The sequence below is a fragment of the Rhodnius prolixus genome, unplaced genomic scaffold, assembly GCF_049639745.1.
Source record: "Rhodnius prolixus isolate KJV_2025 unplaced genomic scaffold, Rpr scaffold_7, whole genome shotgun sequence".
NCBI lineage: Eukaryota > Metazoa > Arthropoda > Insecta > Hemiptera > Reduviidae > Rhodnius > Rhodnius prolixus.
The window spans coordinates 28,058,137-28,080,618 of record NW_027411582.1 but is presented as its reverse complement, the minus strand read 5'-3'; the positions used below and the strand labels follow the sequence as shown (position 1 = coordinate 28,080,618).

General features: G+C 29.4%; 2 protein-coding genes across 3 annotated transcripts; one reads left to right on the top strand and one right to left on the bottom strand.

The window, feature by feature from the left end:
- Positions 1-772: 772 nt before the first annotated feature.
- Positions 773-18,519, top strand: Nagk (N-acetylglucosamine kinase). Of its 2 annotated transcripts, none has more exons than XM_074114696.1 (8): positions 773-1,044; positions 1,481-1,565; positions 1,642-1,740; positions 1,833-1,974; positions 14,536-14,646; positions 15,019-15,148; positions 15,899-16,073; positions 16,183-18,519. In XM_074114696.1, exons 1-8 carry the CDS (start codon positions 1,013-1,015, stop codon positions 16,438-16,440), a joined length of 1,032 nt encoding a protein of 343 aa, XP_073970797.1. In that variant the 5' UTR covers positions 773-1,012; the 3' UTR covers positions 16,441-18,519. The 2 variants fall into 2 exon arrangements, with proteins under 2 accessions (XP_073970797.1, XP_073970796.1); XM_074114695.1 differs by lacking the exon at positions 773-1,044 and adding an exon at positions 1,117-1,401.
- A 1,494-nt stretch (positions 18,520-20,013) lies between these two features.
- mRpL35 (mitochondrial ribosomal protein L35) lies at positions 20,014-22,075 on the bottom strand. The gene is made up of 5 exons (XM_074114698.1): positions 22,018-22,075; positions 21,868-21,945; positions 21,536-21,689; positions 21,337-21,465; positions 20,014-20,809 (listed from the first exon to the last, which is right to left on the bottom strand). Exons 2-5 carry the CDS (start codon positions 21,887-21,889, stop codon positions 20,566-20,568), a joined length of 549 nt encoding a protein of 182 aa, XP_073970799.1. The 5' UTR covers positions 21,890-21,945; positions 22,018-22,075; the 3' UTR covers positions 20,014-20,565.
- Between the last annotated feature and the right edge of the window lie 407 nt (positions 22,076-22,482).

Here is a 22,482-nt window from a genome sequence, read left to right as displayed (position 1 = left end):
AATTCTTTTTACCCCACTAATTCTGAAAATTTAATGAACATCTATAGTTACATAACTATTTGGTCTACCATAATTAACTGGTAGGTAAGTAAAGTGATAATTTTCATTGCCCAACAGCGCCACCGTCTTATTTAGAAGTAGTTTTCAAATTATATAATCTTATGTTTCAAAAGTAATAAAATAAATAAAAGTGTTTGCTGATTATATAAATAAATAGTTTGATAAAGTGATTTGAACCCTTGAAAAAACTCAGAAAATTATTTCGTCTAATAATTTATAAACGAGTAACAGATAAATGGATAGAAATCGTGCGTTATACTGCTTTATGAGGTAGTTAACTTCAAAAAAAAGTAATGTTAATAACAGATAGAAGCTTCAGATTTTAGGAAGCATTAATCTGAAACATTTTTAAGTAGGTTTATCTGCCTGGGTATCTTAGCTGCTTGCAGTAACAGTGTCCTGAAGTAAAAATGATAATATCGTTAGTTAAAAATGTTATATTGGTTTGGTAATTAAATAAAAGCAAAAGCCGTTGAATACCATCCTGAGGCCAGCATTGCAGTGAGAAAGCTCGAACGCTAATGACCTTAAATGTTTACGCGCTTTAAATCAAAAATAAAATAAAAACTTTTTTTTTGGTCAAAAAAACTACTTTATAACGTTTAAATTGAATAATATGTAGGTACAATATTGTTCACATTTTAGTAGGTAATTTGAGGGAAATTTAGAGTGAGGTTATTATTATGGCACCTCTGTTTGCTGTGTATACAAAAGAACGTGGCAGGCCGTGTTCAACTGTACAGTATAAATAAAGTGTGATATCAGTGCTCGGTCGTCAGCCTTGCCCTTCATGTTAATCGTTAGAGTCGGTTTATTCAATGGCCTAGCTGTTATCAGTTCTGACTTACAAACCACAAAAGTAAATTCGTTCAATTTAGTTTTCTTTTAGTTATTAATGGTTGAGTATTCTGTCAGTTTAATTTAAAAATATTAGTGATCCATTTTAAGGAAAATGTCGAACATTATCTTTGGAGGTGTTGAAGGGTATGTTTTCTTTTTTTCCGATGAACAGAGTGCAGTTCCTTAATAACATTTTATTTTACGTATTCAGTGATTATTCTCTAAATATGTTACAGAAACTTAATAATACATAATGTATATACCATACATACATTTGTTAATAAATATTTATACTATTGCTTAAATTTCCTATGGAATTTAAACAATTTAGAGTCACGCTGGTGCTTATAGTATGTAGGCGAAGTATTCAGAGGCAAAAAACTAGGAAATGAAAGTGGTCAACCTCCAGAAGCTACTTTCAAATCTTTTCCTCTTTCTCTATACCGTATACAATTGATTTTTCATGGTCTTTACTAAGATTAATGTGTCTTGTAACATTAAGTTAGTCATATAACTATTATTATATGTATAAGTTTTCTTATACAACTGTACTAATATGTATCAATATTTTTATATCCAGAGGTGCTAGTGTATCAACTGTTATTTTATATAATGGAAAAGGACAATGTCTGGCCCAAAGTTCTGGTCTTGGAACAAATCATTGGGTTATTATAACATTAAATTCAATTTATACATACATCATTATATTGTTCCCCACGTAATAGTTATAAATTGTTACAGATCATTGGTTTAGATGAGACTAGGAAAAGAATAGTTAATTTAGTGGAAGATGCTAAAAAAAAAGCCAATATTTCTGAAGATACTAAAATAAGATGCATGGTAAGGAATGAATATTAATTTTATTTTAATCAATTATTTTTTCAAGAATTTTAGATTTTAATGAAAATTAAAGATTCTTTTTTCTGTTTTAGTGCCTTAGCCTGAGTGGAGCGGAGCATGATGAAACAAATAAAGAATTAAAAGAAAGTTTCTTTCGTGAACATCCAAATTTATGTGAACAATATGTAATCTGTTGCGATACTGTAGGGCCAATAGCTGCAGCTCATGAAGATGGTATTTCTTTTTAAGTATATTTTCATTATTTTGAAAATGCAAATTGGAATAAAACAGAAAAGTAATTACCTGCAGTAATTATAAAGGAACTTAGGAAAACTTTATTTTAAAGAGGAATACTAATTATAAAGGCATCTCTTCGTAAAACAAGCTTGCTATCCATCTATGTCCGAACGCAACGTTCATGAGTTATTATACTCATGTAACTTCTGTGTTAATAGGAAATTTTTAGTGATAGGTATTTACTTTTAGATTCTTATCAAATGGGATAATCATCTACCTTAAATATTTTCGTCTCTCTATAGTTTCTCATTTGTATACTTGGTTAAATGATCAGCTCCAAGAGATTTTCATCTACTAGATGAAGAGGAATGATTAACTACCTCTAGATAAGAAAGGTTAAATGAGATTAAAGGAACTTCATAAATAATCAAGTCCTGGTCGTGGCGAAAGTCAAGACACAGACCTATATTCTTGGAGAGTTGGTACCGCGATTAAATAGAATATATCTAGAAGCCTAGTATTCTAGGTACGTAATTACTGTTAGATTATGTGTTAGATCCACTTTACAAAACCAAAAGTAAAGTGTTAAATAAATCAAGTATGAAGATATGGGCATTCTTGTCATGAAAACGAAAACCTTGCATTTACGGAGACCTTTAGAGTAACTACTTCTTGGTTAACTTGGATTCTTGGCGTTCTGGCGAGAATCCCAGTTCTTGGGTTCACTGTACAACCCATTGCAACTCTAGTTCGTCATCGTTTATTCACAATCGAAGTTCCAATAGGTCTTTTAGGTAGCTGTAGATTGGCTTTGTGATCACAACATAAATGAAAGTAAGAAAAAAAACTAAGTATTAATGAAGTAGGATAAGTTACTACTAGTGCAAATGCTTGTAGTGAATTTAGTACTTAGGAAGAAAGATTTTTTTTTTATAAAAGATCACTTAAAATCAGTTTCTTGGTTAAGTAAGATTGATTGTGAGATTCACCTTGCCTGAAAAATGATTTTTTTATTGCGGTTTTTATCAATATTTAACAACAATGCGATATAATAAATCCTTGATTGAATGATTCATTCATATTCTTAACTCCTCTGATAATTCTGTGGTGACCTTGAATTTTTTATATTCATTTCGTTCAAAAAGTATTTTCTACTACAAATAATTTCAAATTCTGTATGAATTTATGTACCAAAAGTTGTATAAAATAGTTTTATCCTTTTTATTTTTAAAAATGTAAAGATAAAGAAGTGGCTTTTCATTTTAAAAAAATGGAACCTCGATTACAATCTTTCCAGAATTATTATTATTTTTTTTTTTTTTTTTTGGCGCATCAACAGCTGAGGTCATTAGCGCCCAGAATTATTATTATTATCATTTTTATTTTATTTTATTTTTTTAAATTGTATGTAGTGATAACATTTTAATAGTGGCAATGACTTCTATTACTCTTTTATTTTTTTTAATTAAAGCGAGTCAACATCTGGAGGTTATTGGCCCTCGGAGCCTTTTTTTTGTGCACTGCCTTCCTCCAGATACTGTTTTATCGTTACACTGGGCAGAATCTTGTTAGAAGCTGCAAGGTAGAGAAAATCTAAGGGAAGGCAGGACTCGAACCTGAGATCCACTTGGAAGTCTAGTGTTCTAACCACTTGGCTAGTCCAATCTTATTATTATTATTATTATTTTTTTTTTTTTTTTTCTTTTTTTTTTTTTTCTTTGGCGCATCAACAGCTGAGGTCATTAGCGCCCGGAGCTTTTTCCAGTGCACTGCCGGCCTCCGGACAGTGTTCTCTCGTTACAGACAACACTGTCCATCACCGGACAGTGAGCTGTAAGAAGCTCCTAGGAAGAGAAAATCTAAGGGTCAGCTGCTGGATTCGAACCGGGACCTCCGCGTGGGAGTCCAGTATGCTAACCTCATAGCTAATCCCTTCCCTTATATTATTATTATTATTATTATTATTATTTCTCCTTGGTTGTAGCTGTCTGTGTTCCTCCTCTTAAAAATGCCTTCCTTCTACGCAATCAATCACCATTTCTCTCTATGTCTCACACACACAAAGCTGTATTTATTTAGGTTTCAAGAGAAGAATGAAATCGATCCTTTCTCTGTAGTGCAGTTTCAGTGCATAGCCATTCAATTTTTTTTGCATTTGTCTAGGCCAGTGGTTCTTAACCTTTTCAAAGACGCGGAACACAATTATGTAATATATTTTTCTCGCGGAACATTAACATTAAAAAATTTGAAATTTGGTATTTAGCAAGAACTTAAAATTAATGAATAATAAAAATTCGAATATAATTTTCAAAAAAGATATATGTATTAATTTTTTTTTTTTCACTTTATTTGTATATTTACAACTGCAACAATTGTTGCATCAAGTAAATTTGATCTTACTGGTTCAGTTCTCTTGTAATGACATGGTTAGAGCAATCACCCACTGGTGAAACTCTTTCACAATGATTTAATCACAACAGATCTCTAGGCCATTTTCGCTTCAAGCGACGAGGAGGATTGTCGGGAAGGTGAGGAGAGGAGAGTTGTTGGACAAGAGGATTAGGATGGAGAGCTAGGAGGCTGTGAAAGTTGCTGTAGCGAGACTTTATTAGGTCAGTGACAAAAGGGATGTGAAGGTCAGTGTGTATGGTAAGGTTAGAAATGTAATATGGAGCATTCAGGATTTTCCTTAGGATTTTAGATTGTAATGTCTGTAGGCGTTTGGAGTTAGAGGGTTTGGTTGAGCCCCACACTTTTGCTCCATATGTCCATATGGGTCTTAACAGGGTCTTGTAAATAGTCAGTTTGTGATTCACGTCGAGTTTGGATCTGCGGTCAAGTAGTCTACTAAGTAGCTTGTAGCGTTTTAATTAAAATTAAAAAGGATATATTATTACATAGTTTTAAAAAATAAATTCTGAAAATGAAATTAATCAAATAATGAACATAAAAGTACGTTGCTACAAATACCAAATGTTGTAAAAGACTGACTTAAAAAGATAGGCCAGCTTTGGTAGTAGAAAATTCAAATTTAAAAAAAGGAACGATTTTTTGTTTTCAAGACATTTAAATTGACATTTCGCGGAACACTTGGACCATATTCGCGGAACACCGGTTAAGAACCACTGGTCTAGACAGTCGCCTAACCAAGTTTCCTTTGAACTTATGCACAATAACGTCCAAGTTATTGGTCGTATTATTTAGATTTAAACTTAATATTTGGATAACAATGATTTTTAATGAATTACTGGGGAACTGTAATATCACGCTTTCATCTACAGAATCATTTTATTTTAGTGAACATATATAATATTTATAACATTCCATGACATGAGTTGCTTTTAGAGAGTGTCCAGATAGGTGTTATTTTAATAATTAGTGTTAATAATTAATTTGCGAGAATTATACATTTCAAAGTTAACTGCATTTAAACTGATAATTCATATATTTTGTACAGTCACGCTTAAATTATTTTTAGCGATAATTTTTATCTTTTTCAATGGCCTTTTATGAAATTGTATTGTTAGCTATATTTTTATTTTCTCTATTATAAGACTGTATTTTGTTGCCTTTTTTTAACTTTTTATTCTATTAATTTATTTATTTATTGTAACATTCTATTCAAATTGATACATATTCTTTGTGTTTTTTAAAATATTTCTAATTGAGAATGATTATAAATTTTGACGTTAGGAAACATTTTTAATTATTAATTTCTGTCGTAATTAATTTTTTTTTCTTTAAATAGATAAATCTTTAAAAATATTTATTAAAATTAAAATTCTTAATCTTAAATATATTAAATTAACATTTAGTAATCCACGCATTTCCTCTTCTTGAATTTAGGAGGTAAATATTTTTGAAAAATGTGGTTTTGGTGGCCTACATCTTTTTCATTTATGAAGCATCTCTCAATTTCCGGCCGGAGATAGCAATTTATTTTTTTTTATTTCATTTTTTTATTGTTTATCAACAATAAAAGACCTAATTATCTAAACTTCATGCTTACGAAAGGTAAGAAAAAGTAAAAATCAAATATGACAAATTGATCTTGCATCTAAACATCAAACTATTATATAATGTGCATTTAAGAATGGACTTTTGTTTCCTTTAATTATTTTTGAAGGTCGAACCATTCATAAACAGGAATATCTGGTTTTATTAATAGGAATGCCAGTTACATCTCTCTTTTAAGCATAACTCTTTATTGTATTTTTTTTCTTCCTCTTTTTTCTTTATACTAGTCTTTTTAATTAATTAATTTTAATTATTAATTATGACACAAATAAATAATTAAATACTGTTTGAGTGAAGGATCCTTTTAATATGGTTAATTTTGAGCTTTAATAATCATTACTTTATTGTTAATGAGCTCTAATAATCATTACTTTACTGTTAGTGAGCTTTAATAATCATTACTTTATTGTTAATGAGCTTTAATAATCATTACTTTATTGTTATGAGCTTTATTTCATCAGTACTTTATTGTTATTGCTTCTAACTTGTTATTTTCTTAAAACAACATGTGGAATGGTTTTTGTATCTATTTTATAGTTTTCAAAACGTATAAGGTTAAATTTATCCATTGTTATCCTTCTGTTTCTGTCTATGAAAAGGTTGTTTTTTTGTGTGTGTGTGTGGTTTTAATAATGATAAAATAGAGAGAATTATGTTATAGAATTTTTTGGTTTGGCTCGACATTTATTTTTTTCAATATTATGCCGAAGTTTTATAGAATTCTAATCTACTAGATCACTGATTCTTAACCGGTGTTCCTCGAATATGGTCCAAGTGTTCCGCGAAATTTCAGTTTTAAATGTATTGAAAATTAGAAACTTAGGAAAGATACGAAAACAAAAAATTGTTCCCTTTTTTTTTTAATTTGAATTTAATTTTAAGTTCTTGCTAAATACCGAATTTCAAATTATTTAATGATAGTGTTCCGCGAGAAAAATATATACATATAATTGTGTTCCGCGTCTATGAAAAGGTTAAGAACCACTGATATAAAGTGTTGAAAATTTTTTGGGTCAAGAAATTCTGTAAAATTATGGCCGTTCTATATCTCCCACTGTGAACCACGTATTAGTATGGAATTTTTTTCTCTAATACACTTTGTTTTTCTCAATTATAAACTATAATTATTTTGAGCACAGATCTAAAAAGGTAGAAGATATAAAGTGTTGAAAATTTTTTGGGTCATGAAATTCTGTAAAATTATGGCCCTTCTATATCTCCCACTGTGAACCACGTATTGGTATGGAATTTTTTTCTCTAATACACTTTGTTTTTCTTAATTATAAATTATAGTTATTTTGTGCACAGATCTGAAAAGGTAGAAGATATAAAGTGTGTAAAATTTTTTGGGTCATGAAATTCTGTAAAATTATGGCCGTTCTATATCTCCCACTGTGAACCACGTATTGGTATGGAATTTTTTTCTCTAATACACTTTGTTTTTCTCAATTATAAACTATAATTATTTTGTGCACAGACCTAAAAAGGTAGAAGATATAAAGTGTTAAAAATTTTTTGGGTCATGAAATTCTGTAAAATTATGGCCGTTCTATATCTCCCACTGTGAACCACGTATTGGTATGGAATTTTTTTCTCTAATACACTTTGTTTTTCTCAATTATAAACTATAATTATTTTGTGCACAGACCTAAAAAGGTAGAAGATATAAAGTGTTAAAAATTTTTTGGGTCATGAAATTCTGTAAAATTATGGCCGTTCTATATCTACCACTGTGAACCACGTATTGGTATGGAGTTTTTTTCTCTAATACACTTTGTTTTTCTCAATTATAAACTATAATTATTTTGTGCACAGACCTAAAAAGGTAGAAGATATAAAGTGTTAAAAAATTTTTGGGTCATGAAATTCTGTAAAATTATGGCCGTTCTATATCTCCCACTGTGAACCACGTATTGGTATGGAATTTTTTTCTCTAATACACTTTGTTTTTCTCAATAATAAACTATAGTTATTTTGAGCACAGATCTAAAAAGGTAGAAGATATAAAGTGTTAAAAATTTTTTGGGTCATGAAATTCTGTAAAATTATGGCCGTTCTATATCCCACACTGTGAACCACGTATTGGTATGGAGTTTTTTTCTCTAATACACTTTGTTTTTCTCAATAATAAACTATAGTTATTTTGAGCACAGATCTAAAAAGGTAGAAGATATAAAGTGTTGAAAATTTTTTGGGTCATGAAATTCTGTAAAATTATGGCCGTTCTATATCTCCCACTGTGAACCTCGTATTGGTATGGAATTTTTTTCTCTAATACACTTTGTTTTTCTCAATAATAAACTATAATTATTTTGTGCACAGACCTAAAAAGGTAGAAGATATAAAGTGTTAAAAATTTTTTGGGTCATGAAATTCTGTAAAATTATGGCCGTTCTATATCTACCACTGTGAACCACGTATTGGTATGGAGTTTTTTTCTCTAATACACTTTGTTTTTCTCAATAATAAACTATAGTTATTTTGAGCACAGATCTAAAAAGGTAGAAGATATAAAGTGTTGAAAATTTTTTGGGTCATGAAATTCTGTAAAATTATGGCCGTTCTATATCTCCCACTGTGAACCACGTATTGGTATGGAATTTTTTTCTCTAATACACTTTGTTTTTCTCAATAATAAACTATAGTTATTTTGAGCACAGATCTAAAAAGATAGAAGATATAAAGTGTTGAAAATTTTTTGGGTCATGAAATTCTGTAAAATTATGGCCGTTCTATATCTCCCACTGTGAACCACGTATTGGTATGGAATTTTTTTCTCTAATACACTTTGTTTTTCTTAATTATAAATTATAGTTATTTTGTGCACAGATCTGAAAAGGTAGAAGAAATAAAGTGTGTAAAATTTTTTGGGTCATGAAATTCTGTAAAATTATGGCCGTTCTATATCTCCCACTGTGAACCACGTATTGGTATGGAATTTTTTTCTCTTATACACTTTGTTTTCCTCAATTATAAACTATAGTTATTTTGTGCACAGACCTAAAAAGGTAGAAGATATAAAGTGTTGAAAATTTTTTGGGTCATGAAATTCTGTAAAATTATGGCCATTCTATATCTCCCACTGTGAACCACGTATTGGTATGGAATTTTTTTCTCTAATACACTTTGTTTTTCTCAATAATAAACTATAGTTATTTTGAGCACAGATCTAAAAAGATAGAAGATATAAAGTGTTGAAAATTTTTTGGGTCATGAAATTCTGTAAAATTATTGCCGTTCTATATCTCCCACTGTGAACCACGTATTGGTATGGAATTTTTTTCTCTAATACACTTTGTTTTTCTTAATTATAAATTATAGTTATTTTGTGCACAGATCTGAAAAGGTAGAAGATATAAAGTGTGTAAAATTTTTTGGGTCATGAAATTCTGTAAAATTATGGCCGTTCTATATCTCCCACTGTGAACCACGTATTGGTATGGAATTTTTTTCTCTTATACACTTTGTTTTCCTCAATTATAAACTATAGTTATTTTGTGCACAGACCTAAAAAGGTAGAAGATATAAAGTGTTGAAAATTTATTGGGTCATGAAATTCTGTAAAATTATGGCCGTTATATAGCTCCCACTGTGAACCACGTATTGGTATGGAATTTTTTTCTCTAATACACTTTGTTTTTCTCAATTATAAACTATAGTTATTTTGAGCACAGATCTAAAAATGTAGAAGATATAAAGTGTCGAAAATTTTTTGGGTCATGAAATTCTGTAAAATTATGGCCGTTCTATATCTCCCACTGTGAACCACGTATTGGTATGGAATTTTTTTCTCTAATACACTTTGTTTTTCTCAATAATAAACTATAGTTATTTTGAGCACAGATCTAAAAAGATAGAAGATATAAAGTGTTGAAAATTTTTTGGGTCATGAAATTCTGTAAAATTATGGCCGTTCTATATCTCCCACTGTGAACCACGTATTGGTATGGAATTTTTTTCTCTAATACACTTTGTTTTTCTTAATTATAAATTATAGTTATTTTGTGCACAGATCTGAAAAGGTAGAAGATATAAAGTGTGTAAAATTTTTTGGGTCATGAAATTCTGTAAAATTATGGCCGTTCTATATCTCCCACTGTGAACCACGTATTGGTATGGAATTTTTTTCTCTTATACACTTTGTTTTCCTCAATTATAAACTATAGTTATTTTGTGCACAGACCTAAAAAGGTAGAAGATATAAAGTGTTGAAAATTTTTTGGGTCATGAAATTCTGTAAAATTATGGCCGTTCTATATCTCCCACTGTGAACCACGTATTGGTATGGAATTTTTTTCTCTAATACACTTTGTTTTTCTCAATAATAAACTATAGTTATTTTGAGCACAGATCTAAAAAGATAGAAGATATAAAGTGTTGAAAATTTTTTGGGTCATGAAATTCTGTAAAATTATGGCCGTTCTATATCTCCCACTGTGAACCACGTATTGGTATGGAATTTTTTTCTCTAATACACTTTGTTTTTCTTAATTATAAATTATAGTTATTTTGTGCACAGATCTGAAAAGGTAGAAGATATAAAGTGTGTAAAATTTTTTGGGTCATGAAATTCTGTAAAATTATGGCCGTTCTATATCTCCCACTGTGAACCACGTATTGGTATGGAATTTTTTTCTCTTATACACTTTGTTTTCCTCAATTATAAACTATAGTTATTTTGTGCACAGACCTAAAAAGGTAGAAGATATAAAGTGTTGAAAATTTATTGGGTCATGAAATTCTGTAAAATTATGGCCGTTATATAGCTCCCACTGTGAACCACGTATTGGTATGGAATTTTTTTCTCTAATACACTTTGTTTTTCTCAATTATAAACTATAGTTATTTTGAGCACAGATCTAAAAATGTAGAAGATATAAAGTGTCGAAAATTTTTTGGGTCATGAAATTCTGTAAAATTATGGCCCTTCTATATCTCCCACTGTGAACCACGTATTGGTATGGAATTATTTTCTCTAATACACTTTGTTTTTCTTAATTATAAATTATAGTTATTTTGTGCACAGATCTGAAAAGGTAGAAGATATAAAGTGTGTAAAATTTTTTGGGTCATGAAATTCTGTAAAATTATGGCCGTTCTATATCTCCCACTGTGAACCACGTATTGGTATGGAATTTTTTTCTCTTATACACTTTGTTTTCCTCAATTATAAACTATAGTTATTTTGTGCACAGACCTAAAAAGGTAGAAGATATAAAGTGTTGAAAATTTATTGGGTCATGAAATTCTGTAAAATTATGGCCGTTATATAGCTCCCACTGTGAACCACGTATTGGTATGGAATTTTTTTCTCTAATACACTTTGTTTTTCTCAATTATAAACTATAGTTATTTTGAGCACAGATCTAAAAAGGTAGATAATATAAAGTGTGTAAAATTTTTTGGGTCATGAAATTCTGTAAAATTATGGCCGTTCTATATCTCCCACTGTGAACCACGTATTGGTATGGAATTTTTTTCTCTAATACACTTTGTTTTTCTTAATTATAAATTATAGTTATTTTGTGCACAGATCTGAAAAGGTAGAAGATATAAAGTGTGTAAAATTTTTTGGGTCATGAAATTCTGTAAAATTATGGCCGTTCTATATCTCCCACTGTGAACCACGTATTGGTATGGAATTTTTTTCTCTTATACACTTTGTTTTCCTCAATTATAAACTATAGTTATTTTGTGCACAGACCTAAAAAGGTAGAAGATATAAAGTGTTGAAAATTTATTGGGTCATGAAATTCTGTAAAATTATGGCCGTTATATAGCTCCCACTGTGAACCACGTATTGGTATGGAATTTTTTTCTCTAATACACTTTGTTTTTCTCAATTATAAACTATAGTTATTTTGAGCACAGATCTAAAAATGTAGAAGATATAAAGTGTCGAAAATTTTTTGGGTCATGAAATTCTGTAAAATTATGGCCCTTCTATATCTCCCACTGTGAACCACGTATTGGTATGGAATTATTTTCTCTAATACACTTTGTTTTTCTTAATTATAAATTATAGTTATTTTGTGCACAGATCTGAAAAGGTAGAAGATATAAAGTGTGTAAAATTTTTTGGGTCATGAAATTCTGTAAAATTATGGCCGTTCTATATCTCCCACTGTGAACCACGTATTGGTATGGAATTTTTTTCTCTTATACACTTTGTTTTCCTCAATTATAAACTATAGTTATTTTGTGCACAGACCTAAAAAGGTAGAAGATATAAAGTGTTGAAAATTTATTGGGTCATGAAATTCTGTAAAATTATGGCCGTTATATAGCTCCCACTGTGAACCACGTATTGGTATGGAATTTTTTTCTCTAATACACTTTGTTTTTCTCAATTATAAACTATAGTTATTTTGAGCACAGATCTAAAAAGGTAGATAATATAAAGTGTGTAAAATTTTTTGGGTCATGAAATTCTGTAAAATTATGGCCGTTCTATATCTCCCACTGTGAACCACGTATTGGTATGGAATTTTTTTCTCTAATACACTTTGTTTTTCTTAATTATAAACTATAGTTATTTTGTGCACAGATCTGAAAAGGTAGAAGATATAAAGTGTTGAATAATTTTTGGGTCATGAAATTCTGTAAAATTATGGCCGTTCTATATCTCCCACTGTGAACCACGTATTGGTATGGAATTTTTTTCTCTAATACACTTTGTTTTTCTCAATTATAAACTATAGTTATTTTGTGCACTGATATATAAATGTAGAAGATATAAAGTGTTGAAAATTTTTTGGATCATGAAATTCTGTAAAATTATGGCCGTTTTATATCTACCACTGTGAACCACGTATTGGTATGGAATTTTTTTCTCTAATACACTTTGTTTTTCTCAATTATATACTATAGTTATTTTGTGCACTGATCTATAAATGTAGAAGATATAATGGGTTGAAAATTTTTTGGGTCATGAAATTCTGTAAAATTATGGCCGTTTTATATCTCCCACTGTGAACCACTTATTGGTATGGAATTTTTTTCTCTAATACACTTTTTTTTTCTCAATTATAAACTATAGTTATTTTGTGCACAGATCTAAAAAGGTAGATAATATAAAGTGTGTAAAATTTTTTGGGTCATGAAATTCTGTAAAATTATGGCCGTTCTATATCTCCCACTGTGAACCACGTATTGGTATGGAATTTTTTTCTCTAATACACTTTGTTTTTCTCAATTATAAACTATAGTTATTTTGTGCACTGATATATAAATGTAGAAGATATAAAGTGTTGAAAATTTTTTGGATCATGAAATTCTGTAAAATTATGGCCGTTTTATATCTACCACTGTGAACCACGTATTGGTATGGAATTTTTTTCTCTAATACACTTTGTTTTTCTCAATTATATACTATAGTTATTTTGTGCACTGATCTATAAATGTAGAAGATATAATGGGTTGAAAATTTTTTGGGTCATGAAATTCTGTAAAATTATGGCCGTTTTATATCTCCCACTGTGAACCACTTATTGGTATGGAATTTTTTTCTCTAATACACTTTTTTTTTCTCAATTATAATCTATAGTTATTTTGTGCACAGACCTAAAAAGGTAGAAGATATAAAGTGTTGAAAATTTTTTGGGTCATGAAATTTTGTAAAATTATGGCCGTTCTATATCTCCCACTGTGAACCACGTATTCGTATGAAATTTTGTTCTCTAGTACACTTTGTTTTTCTCAATTATAAACTATAGTTATTTTGTGCACAGATCTATAATTTTAGAAGATATAAAGCAGTGGTTCTTAACCGGTGTTCCGCGAAATTTCAGTTTTAAATGTATTGAAATTTAGAAGATACGAAAACAAAAAATTGTTCCTTTTTTTTAATTTGAATTTAATTTTAAGTTCTTGCTAAATACCGAATTTCAAAGTATTTAATGTTAGTGTTCCGCGAGAGAAATATATAAATATAATTGTGTTCCGCGTCTATGGAAAGGTTAAGAACCACTATACTAGATAGCCAGATATATTTTTAATTGAATTGTACATTATACCGTATTTTTACCAAAACCAATCCAGCTAATAGAAATAATTGTAATATCTATATGACCTTCACCAATATGGATCATTAAAATTGTTTTAGCTAATGCTGTACAATCTTGAATTATTTTATTTTAATACTTCAAAAATTTCCTGTTAACAGCTAAGGTTATTAATGCCCGGAAAGCCATTTTTTTTTATGCCTGCCGGTCTGCGGTAAATGTTTTATCGCTGCATACAACACTACATCGCCAGATAGTGATCTAAAGATACTCCTGTAAGAGGAAATCTTTTTCTTAAGACTAATTTTCCAAAGTTTTTTTTGAGCATAATGGTTATACTATAAAACATAAAACATATCAATAATATAGTTTAATAATATTTACCAATACCATCTTACCGTAAGAGTTGCTATAGTTCGAATTTTATCCTAAGGTAATGGGGTACCTTATTATATCCGTACTAATTATTTATTTTTCACTTTTCTTCTTCACTTGAAAATAATTGAATGTTTGAAATAAAAAAAAAATTTATTTGTAGGTGGTGTAGTTTTAATAGCTGGTACAGGATCTAATGCTCTTCTTATCAACCCTGACGGATCCCAGTTTAGATGTGGAGGATGGGGTCACATACTGGGTGATGAAGGATCTGGTAAGATATACATTTTTGAATAATATACATTTATATATTATATATATATTAAATTAGAAAGTTTAGGTTAACTTGTGCCTCCCTCCATAAGGAAGTAAGTTTAAACTTAGGCCACGATCGGTCGCAGTGTTGTTCCTCGTTGAAAACGTTTTGCATCAGCCCTTTATCATAAAAACAAAATCCCTGGGCATGCTATTTTGAAAGTGTTAGCTTATTCGTTAATTACAATCAATTATAATTTTATGTAGACTATTATCTTTACATCAGAATGCAATTAATGTTGAAATTATTAATTAATTAAATTCTAAATCAACAACTTATGCACGCAAATATTTTTTTCTTAAGTTAATTAAGTTTGTTATATAATTCCAGCGTACTGGATAGCACAGAAAGCGCTAAAAGTTTATTTTGACGCGGAAGATAAATTGGATCCAGTTCCTCATGGTTATAGCACTGATGCTCTCTGGAAGGTGGCCAAAAATCATTTTAAGATTGGTACAAGGTTAGTTAAAAAAAGAAAAAGACAATTCTTTAATATTCCTTAAAATTTATTTTTAAATTATGTGATCTTGTCAGTAAATTTTAATTGGTAAACCCAAGTCCAAATATGCATGTATTTTTTCTAAAAATTCATTTATTATTTTGCACCAAATGTACTGGTACATTTATTAAATTTTTTACTGACGTTACAGGTAGTGGCTCATAACAGATTACAGTTAATTTACTTACTAATACATTTAGTGTAGTATTTACAATCTTGCTGTAATTTAAAACAAACCATTCAAATAGACTTGCCTTCGAAAATAATTTTCTAATCATGCAGAAACCTAAAAGTTACCTTTGTACTTCCAAGTATTTAGAACTACTATTAATTGCGACTCTTTTGAAATCAATTCCTAATTTTTTGCATTAAAGACATGTGCGTAACTCATGCATTGAAGAAAACAAATTTTATAGAATTGATTTGCATTTTGGATTGCAACTTCAGATTTAGTGACATTTGTTCAGACATACATTTTGGAAATTTGATAGCAGTAATGCTGTTTGATTTTTTTCTTCAATCGAGAAGACAGAGATAGATATTACTAAAAATAGTTCGTAGTATTATTTTCTTAATATTATTATGATAATTATTTCAAAATACTGTGAATTATCGTTCACAGAACCTTCAATATCTTGTTCTTTATTTTTCATAATGTAAAAAAGTGATAGTACATGAAAAAAAAGGTATTAAACTACAACATTATTTTAGGTTGGAAATATTACCTCACATTTATCAGAATATGCAAAAATCGTACATTGCACAGTTGTGTAAATATTTGTCGGAAGAAGCTCATACAGGAGATTTACTGTGTAGGTGGTTATTTGAAGAGGCTGGTAAACAGTTAGCCAAACATATTATTGCCGTATCACATAGTGCTCACCAGGTAACCGAAATTTTTTACTTAGGGTTTAATCTAGTTATATTTATTTCTTCCATTAAATACTTCTCATCTCGCCTTCCATCTTTTTTCACTTTTTTTTTTAATTTAATAGGATCTACTTGAATGCGTTGGAGGCCTCCCAGTTGTTTGCGTAGGATCTGTGTGGAAAAGTTGGGATCTACTTCAGAATGGTTTTGTTAATCATTTAAAAAAAGCCGCACCAAAACAATTAACGGAAGTCTCTTTGTTAGTATTAAAAACTACTGCCGCAACTGGGGCTGTATATCTTGCCGCTAAGGCGTCAGCTTATAATTTGCCTAGAGATTATTCCAATAACTATAAAGTTTTCTTCAATTTTAAGATACTATAGGTAAAGTTAAGATTTTTTACTTTCATTTATTATTTTAAGATGAAGTATTCATTAAAAGTTTTAAGTCAGCACAAAACTTGACTAAGTGGGTTACTTTCTTAAGAAGTGAAAAATACCAAAAGCAATAAGATTATTTAGAAGTTTATGGTGACTATTTACAGTAGATTATTTAGAATTGATGGTGTGCGTTAAACGTATAAAAAAAACAAACTTCGAATTACTTGAGAATAAGAAGATAAAAACGAGGAGTTTCATGAAATCGCCAACAAATCAGATATCATGATTAGAATAAATGAATTTTAATCATGGTGGTTACCTAGCTATATGTTTTTTCTTTAATTTAAAGGAAATTAGCATTTTGCAGTTTTCCACAAACATCTATTACGTAAATTGTTTTTTTAATTCATTTTATTCTTCAGAAATGTTTATATTGATGGGTGCTATTTCTTTTATTTGAAAATTTGATTTTTTATTTTTTTCAAATAAAATAATCAAGTGTTGTGCGACTTCATTACCATGTAATCAATCATCACAATGAAAAGTATAGCTGTGATAATAGAATTATCACTTTTTTAAAAGTCATATTTTCAAAGTATATAGGGCACTCATTCAAGTAATGTGCCTTTAACCTCAGTGGTCCTATTTTTAATGATCAGTTAGTACCTACATAGCAAGGGCTTATTTTGGGTAAAATCTAAATTTCTCTAAAATTGTTAGAAAGAAATATATTGTATATGTAATTAATTGTATGAAAAAACTTTAGATGATTTAATAGAAATATAATTCTGCATTTGACTAATGGGAAGAGGAAATGAATTAGTGATTTGAAGGGTTCTGTTAAACAAGAATTGCGAAGGAAAGATTGATCTTCGATATTCTACACACTTATTGCTGAGTTGACTTTCCTTTCTTTTGCAACTACTCTCCACTTCGCCTAGAAGCGTAAATCATTGTTACATAATCTAGCCGGTCAACTTGCCGTGCTTTGTTCAAGAGAGATTGCAATCTCTATACTCGTCCATTCTAGACTCATATCCTACTCATCTAAGTTGATCGAATGGAGTTATCCGAATAGGATTTGTCCGTTTTCCAATTCGCGCTAGAAATATGGACTGTTTCTTTCAAAGGCCATACCTCATCTCTGTAACATGAGCTGATTTATCACGACGAAGGTAGAGTATAATGGTTTTCTACAATTGTTGAATGAAACCGAACAATTTTTTTATTGGCAAAAAATGAAAATATTTTGATATGAAGAGCAGAAGAGTTGGCGACTTTTACCAACATATCACTATCTGCATTTATACTTAGTATTCAAAGTAGTTGAGAGGCAGTTTCGAAACTATAATTTTCTATAGATCATGTTGCCACTGGTGTGCTTTATTAACGCAAGATCACATATTTTGTTTTCTGATTCTAAAGTGAAACTTATTCTCCAGAAAGAAATTCAATGTTTCTTCCACAGTACGAAAATAACTACTGTTGATGTCAAATACTGAAGATCATCGCCATTATATGTATTTACCCAAATCTGAGCACCGTATTTATAGTCAGTGTTTGAATACATATCATTCTTTCTTGGGCATCAGTTATTTAGAATAAATAGATTAAATTTTGGAAGAAAACTTGCAAACTACTATAAATTAACTGTAAACTAAAATTAAATCTGTATTATTTTAAACTGTATTTAAAAATGTCAGAAGAACAATAAATTGTGGGGGTAATTACCAAATTTTAAACGGTAGTTACTTACTCCCTAGTAATCTAAAAACATTCCATTTTAATTCAATTCCGCTTTAAAGTTTCCGTATTTAGTTTTAACGTTTATTCTCAGCCCTTCAAAGTTTTTTTTTTTAATGTTGGGACCATATTTCACAAATTTTAGGGTCTAATTATATGTTCACAGTTGAGCACTGACTTCATCCTTTCATTATCCCTTTTTCCCTATTTTTCATTTTGAGGTAAAGATAAAAAAATTATTTATTGCATTAAATACTTGAAATTGAAAGATATGAATGTATTTTAGTTCATTAAGTTGTGGAATTCTTAATTAAATTGAGTAAATTTAAAAAAAAAAAATAGGCAAGTATAAAAGCGAGGCAACTGTATCAGATTCCTTGCTATTAAAAAAAGCTTTCCAAAATATTAAAACATTTCTATAACATGTTTGCAATGATTAGATTTTCTTATGTAAAAGATCCATAAAGATAAATGTTTTATTTTAAATATAAATCAGTTTATTTTTTACTATAACAATTTATTTAAATCCCATGATTTTTTTCATCTATTCCTAGGACCTAAGTGTTAGAATTATTGTAGATCCTGTTAATCTGAACTCAAGACTGTTTTGGTACATTATATTTATAATATTGTTCAGTTCTTAGCTATTTGTAAATGACATCGTTTCAGACAAAACAGGTTGTATCTGTTACTATTCTTTATATAATATTTTTGATACCCTGGATACTCGGAGAGTCCTCTGCAACCCCTTCAGATTGGGCTGGAATGGAGATCAATGATTAATGGAAATATAAGGGATTAATGATGCACTTATAAAAAAGACCACTTTCTCCTATTAATATTGAGAATGTGGTTCGGTCCGCAGTGCTGGATATTTCTCTCAGCAAGTGTAGGAAAGAAACATGATGGAAGTCATATTCTGTACACCAAACTGATGAATCAACATGAATGATCATTAAATACGTGCGAGTAACGGATAGAATCAACGATTTTTCTTTACGTTTGATTCCAGTTTAATTTTTTTCCCCCAAGAAAGTGGCAACATTTTTTTTGCATTTCACAGGTATTTTTGTAAACATGTAGAAAGAATGTAGTTCTTAATTATTTAAGAACAGAGGAGCACATTGCATTCGATATTTTTCATAAGGGACACTAACATACAACATATGTATTTTATAATTACTGGTTATTAATTAAGACAGAAAGTAGTACAATTTACATTGTTACAGTTACATGAATCGATAAGTTTTATTGAATTACTATCATTATATTTAAAGATTCATTGAAAACAAAAACAAAAAAAATGTAATAAACAAAGTAATACAATAAAATTATGTGAATTATGTGCTTGATATTTCTTAAAAATGTTTGGAATATTTGATCGAACGAACTATAGTACCATCTCGTTTTTTGTTTAATTATTTTATGATAATTTTATGTCGAAAAACTAAAGCAATCATTTTATTTTTTTTTAATTGCAGAATATTACTGGTATACGGAAATCCTTTTGGGTGATTTTTGAAATGTTTAATTGTTTGCGATCCGTCGAACAAGGTACTAAAATTAGTCTTTCAAACATGATCGATTACCAGACCTCTCAACCACTCAGTAGATTTATTTTTCTCTTCTCTGAATAACACAATAATTTTACTACATTTGAACTATTCATTATTATTTCCTCTATTTTCGAAAGACACACTTTAAGAAGTACTAATTTAAGGAAAGATTGGGAGCAGTTTAATGTTTGTCTAGATCACTGCATATTATTTGTAGGATTGCAATATGTAAGTAAAATGCCAATCATGAAGAACATAGGATTAATGAAAGAAAAGATTTCAATGATCCAGTACGTTTATTTTCAACATTTTGTTTTAATGTATAGCAATGGGATCTGATCAAAATTCTGGATTGTTATCACACTTAAAGTTCGACTGTGCAGAAGACTTTCTAGAATTTCTTAAGGAGTCGCCTTAGAGTTTGGTTTGAACTTAAATAATATTAGCCTCTCAAATTTGTTTAAAACCTTTAAAGAGAATATATACAGATTTCAGTGGGGTTCGGTAAAGGGGAGCAGACGCATTAAAGTTCGTTTCTTTATCGAGCACGTATAATGAATATTCTACCTCTACTGAAAAATATAACAAAACTAAAAGATTTTAATGTACTGTACAACAAATATTACACAAAAATAATTCATTTTGCTTTTAATGGGATTGTTGTTTTTTGTACAAATTCTCTTGTATAATCGAGATACAAAATTAAGTCCAGGAAAATGTTTAGCAAACATGTAGGACACAGAACAAAAATAAATAGGGTTAGCTATAAAAAAAAACATCCTTTGAGGTATTTTTTTCTAATCTATGATTATTATTTTAAAATTAATTTTTAAAGCATTTTTGGCACTACAGGTTTTTTACTTGTGATAGAAAATTCTTCACGTTTATGATAAGGTTCATACGGATCATCTACATAATATTTAGGTTTACGCCAGTAACTGGTCACCATTTTATCTAAAAGATAACTCTGTGTAGCATTACAAAACACATGTTGCCTTAAACGTCTTTTTCTATTCGCTGATTTTTTATATAATTTCTTGTTTCGCCCACACATACCTCGTATCCATATTCCCCTGAAAACAAAAAACAATGTTATTCAAACCATAAAATGTCGAACATAAATTATTAAATTCTTTGATAAAATTAATTTAAGGATTTTTTCGAACATATTACTGCAGCAAAAAAAAAAAAAGAATTTTGCTTCACTTGTGCTTAGAAATCTGTATTGAATTTTATTATTATTATTGTTTTCTTACAATAATATAATGAATGTATCAAATTCCTTAACGGTTTTTAAACTTATTATTAATTAAGGTTTCGCTGGCCTAAGAAATTTGCAAAAACAAGATCATAGAACTTGATAGCTCTTTATATTTGTGTCAAAACTAGGACGACTCCAAACACTGCCTGCAGGCTAAAATACTATCTTTTAAAATACGAAAGCCTAGGTACTTATCCAGACGTGAGAAAGAAATGCCACACCAGTACGTTGAAAGATTGTAGGGTTGCTTAATAGTGGAGAAGGACCTAGAAAACTAGGCTTCATTCCGATTTTCTCTCTAAGCTAATAAAGTACGTAAAAAACAATAAAGGCACCCACCAATCTAATCTGTAGAACCTTTTTAACACAGCTTTCACAGTTTTTCTCTTGCCTTTGCGTAAAGAAAATTTTGTTAAATTCCTCGTTTGCATTGATGTGTCATTTAAATTTAAAGAACTTGCATTCAACCTAAACAAAACAAATATATTACATCAAGATAACTACTTGTATCTAGAATATTGGTACTAGGAGTACTTACCTACTGAGTAAAGAATTAGACTGCGTATAACGATATTTCGAAATATTTGTTAAAGTACCAAAAAACCTTTGGTCAGCATTATTGTAAGTCGTGACTAATAGAGAAGGAAATTTGTAGACTTGACGAAATGGATTTTTGATAACATTCTGCAAGACTGAAAATGTAGAGACACATATCAACTGATTATTCCACTAACTGAATTTAGAAATCTTGGTTTGTTAAAATTTAAGGCAAAAAAAGTTTAAATTTGTCTATTTAAAAAAAAATGAAAATCTCAGATTTTATACACAGCATGAACTAAAGAAACTAATAGTAATACGTGAAGTTACTACCTGTACTAATTATTCTGTTCATGTTAAACTTTTCTTCTGATTTGCATTAACTTGTTGGCAAGAACCAGGTCCTTAGATCTGTTGAATCGCAATAATTATAATATTACCATTAGTTTTGGGAATTTCATTCAAGGTATAAAAAAAATTAACCCTTTAAGTTCACAGCACAAGGTGCTATTAATTGGAACAATAATAACTAAAGAAAACCTGTATGGAGGTTATATAAGCTGGAAACAGGAGTAGCTATTTGTTTTTTACAGCACCCAACTGCTAAAAATGAGGAATTGGCTATATATGATTTATTTTTGTTAATATTTCTATTAAAAATAGTTTATTTATCTTATTTTAACTCTTCTTTCCGAAAATCCCGCTTCCGTATTTTCATAAGACCACCCTGATCCATGCATTTTAAATAACATAAGAACATTCAAAATTTTAGGTAAGAATTTATAAATATTTTAAGTACACAGATTATATTTCTTATATAAGAGTACTAATAATATTATTAGGCAATAGCTTTAAATGTTACATTGATACTACAGAAACAAGTCTCTTAAGATCTCTGAAATTCTCGATTTTTTTAACTTTTAAAGAGTAAAACCTTTAAAAAACTAT

Excerpts from the sequence above, each read along its gene's own strand:
- Nagk (XM_074114695.1), top strand. The coding sequence starts at position 1,364 with ATGGTCTTTACTAAGATTAATGTGTCTTGTAACATTAA. Across the intron at positions 1,402-1,480 it reads AATGTGTCTTGTAACATTAA|AGGTGCTAGTGTATCAACTG; the intron begins GTTAGTCATATA and ends TTTTATATCCAG. Across the intron at positions 1,741-1,832 it reads ATACTAAAATAAGATGCATG|TGCCTTAGCCTGAGTGGAGC; the intron begins GTAAGGAATGAA and ends TTTCTGTTTTAG.
- mRpL35 (XM_074114698.1), bottom strand. The coding sequence starts at position 21,889 with ATGAACAGAATAATTAGTACAG. Across the intron at positions 21,690-21,867 it reads GAACAGAATAATTAGTACAG|TCTTGCAGAATGTTATCAAA; the intron begins GTAGTAACTTCA and ends CTACATTTTCAG. Across the intron at positions 21,466-21,535 it reads TCTAATTCTTTACTCAGTAG|GTTGAATGCAAGTTCTTTAA; the intron begins GTAAGTACTCCT and ends TGTTTTGTTTAG.